At 36.4% G+C, this 4,430-nt stretch overlaps 1 protein-coding gene across 3 annotated transcripts in view; it reads left to right on the top strand.

Annotated features, from left to right (window-relative positions):
* The window catches only part of cep162 (centrosomal protein 162), a 28,545-nt gene that overhangs the window by 8,792 nt on the left and 15,323 nt on the right, over positions 1-4,430 (top strand). For 2 of the 3 annotated variants that reach the window (XM_014023638.1, XM_014023637.1), the window contains exons 7-13: positions 198-228; positions 425-484; positions 1,106-1,306; positions 1,575-1,656; positions 2,186-2,444; positions 2,769-2,970; positions 3,200-3,336. In XM_014023638.1, coding sequence (XP_013879092.1) covers positions 198-228; positions 425-484; positions 1,106-1,306; positions 1,575-1,656; positions 2,186-2,444; positions 2,769-2,970; positions 3,200-3,336 — 972 coding nt within the window. The remainder of the gene's footprint in view (positions 1-197; positions 229-424; positions 485-1,105; positions 1,307-1,574; positions 1,657-2,185; positions 2,445-2,768; positions 2,971-3,199; positions 3,337-4,430) is intronic. The other variant, XM_014023639.1, reaches the window with a different exon arrangement.

Here is a 4,430-nt window from a genome sequence, read left to right as displayed (position 1 = left end):
TATATATATATAATGGGCCTAGCACTTTTTAAGGGACCAAAATTAATGGGACTGATTAGCAGTCATAAATCAAACTTTCATATTTAACATTTGGTTGCAGGGTTCAATTAACTCTTCTATACAGCTTTATCTTTAAAAAATATCAGACATCTTTCTTTAATATGATGCATGTCTTCATGATCTGTTTTGTTTTTCAGAAGCCTAAAATGTCTACAATTCTTGCAAGAGGTAAGAGAAACAGATGATACTACGTTATATTTTTGGAATCTACACATGCCATTGCTTTTTCATTCTGATGGTATAAAACTTAGTTTTTAATAATTAGATTATTTAAAAGTCAATATATTATCTTTCTAATTTTCAAAAGAAAATGTAGATGGTACGCTGAAACTTCAGGACCGTTTTTCTCTGACATTTGTTTCAGTTTCTCTGTATGATTCTTTGGATGAGGATGAAGACAGGCAGCTGAAGTCACTGAACAAAGGTAATACCAGCACTTTACAAGTCTTACATGCAGCGTCACTGTATTTGAAATGCACCAATAGCAGTTTTTTGGTCAGTCACGGACCTTAAAGTCTGACCAGATGATTTCGATTTTGGCCGATACAGATAAGGTCACAATGCACCTTCAATGTTCCAATCTTATTTTATTGAAAAACATTGAACAATACTCTTGAAACAATGCAAACTTGTTTTAACTGGACATGAGGTAGTGCTATATATATATATTCTTTTAGCGTTTTTCCTTCAATAGAAAAGTGTGGTTTCAATGGGGTTTGCCTGGCTAAATAAAGTTTAACATATAAATAAACTTTAGGACAGGTTGGGACTACATTTTAGCTATATGTTTAAAGTGCAACAACAAATAAGATCATATTTATTTATGTCTCTTGTACAAAAACACACTTCAGTATTTCTGAATGTCTTTAAATTTATATTAACTGGCTAGAAAATTAGGTTTTACAGTGTGAACTTATTTCTGTTCCTTTGCTATTTTATTTTGTTTTTCAGCACTTGTTTGACTTCAGCTTGTATTAATGTGTAAAAACTTTTATCTTAGTGGGATATCAGAGCTGTGAGTGATGCTGAGTTTTCCTCCTTGCAGGTCAAACAAATGCTCAGAGTGGGGCTTCAGATATTGAGGCTCTTCAGGAAGCTTACAGACAGATTCATACTGTGGAGGATTCAGATGAGACCCAACATGTATGTGTGGAGGAGGAAAAGAAGAAAGACAGACCCGGCTCTTCACTGCTGCTTCCTCAACAAACACAACCGTCTCTACAATTGGCTTCCACCGATGAGTCAGGTCAGACGAGGCCTAAATGAACCTGTCAGTGTGTTTGAGCATCTTCAGCTCTGGTGAAAGAATAATCATATTCATTTAAAACAGGTAGATGTTTTTATTTTTTTTAGTTGAATCTGTGGTCTATCGGTGAAAAGTATAATGATGATGATGATGATGATTACTACTATTATACTTGATTAATCCCCAGTGGGGAAATTAATTCTCTGTATTTTTACCATTGCACATATGAGCACACATGGATTGCAGGATTAGTGTTTTTATGTTTCAGACCTGCCAACTGCAGAGGAGCTAATGAGGCCAGTCCTCCTGGAACATGACCAAATTAGAGGCTTTACCCTCCAGCCTGTCAGGTCAGGACTTCTGATATGGAATCACTAATCCATATTTTTATATAGACATGGATCAATGCCAGTTTTAAGGTGTTAAAAATCACAAAGTCAAAACCACTGAAAGGTTTTATTATACAGCTCCTATGGTTTAAACGCCTTTTTAATGGCGGTCCTTTTTTTCTCTTCCAGTCGTATGGAGCACCAAATAATTCTCACCTTCCCATAGTCAAGCAGCCTTTTAACTGTACCAAAGCCATGTGGAATATTCACCCTTAATTAATTTGCTTGTTTAAAAAAGGCATAGTTGGTTAGGAGGACTGTGTCACGTTTTAGAAAACTTACGCTGATGTGTACGCTACACAATTTTCAATCTGGTTTCTGACAAATATCAACTTATAGGTAACGTACAAGTAAAGAGTGTAAACTTATTCATAATTTACCTGTCTTACACCTGTAGGTTAAATCTAACTTATGAGCAACTTGTTGGCAAGGATCAGTGGTTGTTATATTTAATAATCTGTTTTTTCAAAAATTAAATACCTGATTGCAGATCTATGGAACTCGACATTGAGAAAAAAACCCAGTCTGTGGAAAGAACTTTCCCGGTTCTGACCGAGTCGGCGCTGAAGCATCCAGGAAAATCTGTCCCTGCTGCAGGACTAACGGGAACCTCCTCAGGACTGAGGAGCTATGGGTCCCCAAGCCTTGAGCTGACTTGGACCGTCAAGGAGGAAGTGGACCGACTGATGAAGGATGAGAATAAAAATTCATCTCAAACGTCTCCAAGGGGCAAGGCTAAGAAACAACTGGTGAGGCGGGCTTTGTTAAATTACAGTTCCTCGAAAAAGTCTTCATGCCCCTTGAACCTTTTTACATTTTGCCAGAAACTAAAAGTTATTTCCAAAAGAGAGGAACCTAATAACCTAATAGTCAAATCTCTTTCTCCAATTCACAACTCACATCACCGTGCAACAACACAGCCTTACACAAACAAATGGCCTCAGGTCATAACCTAGTGTCAAACAGTGGTATAACGAGTTTTTTAAGGCACTGTCATTATTAATTGGAGGGTAAATTAAAATTTCAGTCTTAATAATAACATATAAGATGACGTATACACAACTTTCCCCCAGGCTTCCTGCGGCTCCTCTGTTTTTCATCCCGCTGCATCTTCAGACAGAAGGCCGACTGTTGCTCCTGTGAGAAGCAAGACTGTCCATGAGAGGGCAGTGATGAACTACAGATCAGCAATGACCAATAAAGCTGTTGCCGCGTCCAAAACCCAATCCTTAAAAACTACAAGGAACCAAGACAAAGATAAAGGAGAGACTGCAGGTTTATATTAGCACACAGTTATCACAGAGGAAGCATAATAGAAGCTGTTGAGTTGCCTCTAACTATGCTCTTGTGTCAGATGTCAAACCAATTGATGAATATATGAATTATGACATTTCTTCTACATCCTTGAGGTTTTTTTTATAATATACATGGTACTGAGTAATGTACTTAGTAATTGTTATGTTTGGAAATATGGGAATTAATATATTTTGTGTTTGCTGATCAGAATCAAGTGTGAAGGTGAGCAGTGAGCTGGTGGCTGTCCTTCAACAGCAGACAGACTCCAGCAGTGGTCAGAGTGCTGTGCAGGAACCCAAAGGTCCTGAAGAAAGCCGACTGGCACAGCCCCATCCTCAGATGAGTGTAAGAACAAATCTGTTTTTTAACAGACAATTGAAAAGAGTGCAGTAATGTTTGCATTTAAGACATATGATACAGAAAACTGATGATGATTTGAGAATTTTACTGATATTTTATTTAAAACATGTTACAGAAGCAATAAGAAGCAGGAGAGGAAATTGTCTGCCTTCTGTCGAGTTATCCTGACTACTGCATAGTCTCGACAGGAACCACCCACTGCAGTCCAGAAGGATGGGTGTTGATGTCTGATGTGTTGATCAGGGAGAAGGACGTATTTTTGTCCTTTCATTATTTGTCCTTACCGTCCCAAGGACAGAAACATGGAGGAATGCACCAGACATTTACATCTACATTTTTATTTTAAAACTTTTCCTGGTAAACAAAAGTAAGACAGACTTGCCTAGCCTAGTCTGTTTAAAGGGTTTGAACATGCATTGAACCTTTTTTATATATAAAACAGTACCTTAAAAACAACTATTTCTCCTAAAATAATTTTTTACCTGTATCTTGTTTGATTTCATTTAGAAAAAATCCAACTTTTCACTGAAATTGTTACTCATTTAAACAAACGATGCAGATCTTTGTTAAGTAATAAAACATCATCAGTGGTATTCAGCCAGCAGCTCAGCTGCTATCATTTGTCCAACATTAGACTTGACCTACACCTGACAGAAATGGCTGTTAGAAATGAATGAAATGGGTTGCACATAATCAAGGTTATTACTACCTGTTCAGGTTTGGATTTGAATTGAAGATAAAGTGTAATTGTCATTAGTCCAGGGGTTCTTAACCTTTTTGACCTCAGGACCCAATTTCATATATGTATGTCAGACATTACCAATGTATGGATCAAAATGATAATTATTCTGAATCTTGGTTTAATTTTTATTGTATTTACATCATAACTACCATAACTAAATTAAATACACTTACAGTTTAAAAGTAAAACTCCTGTCAAATAATCACAAGACGTGATTATGACAAATATTTTTATATTGTAATCTGCCCATAACAATTATTTGAACAAATACAAAGGTCAGTCAACAGACCATTCAGGCTTATCAACACAAAAATAAACATTTTTAACAGAAAAAATA

The sequence above is a fragment of the Austrofundulus limnaeus genome, unplaced genomic scaffold, assembly GCF_001266775.1.
Source record: "Austrofundulus limnaeus strain Quisiro unplaced genomic scaffold, Austrofundulus_limnaeus-1.0 Scaffold383, whole genome shotgun sequence".
Taxonomy (NCBI): domain Eukaryota; kingdom Metazoa; phylum Chordata; class Actinopteri; order Cyprinodontiformes; family Rivulidae; genus Austrofundulus; species Austrofundulus limnaeus.
The sequence above is the reverse complement of the archived record's forward strand: the minus strand, read 5'-3'. Positions and strand labels throughout refer to the sequence as shown.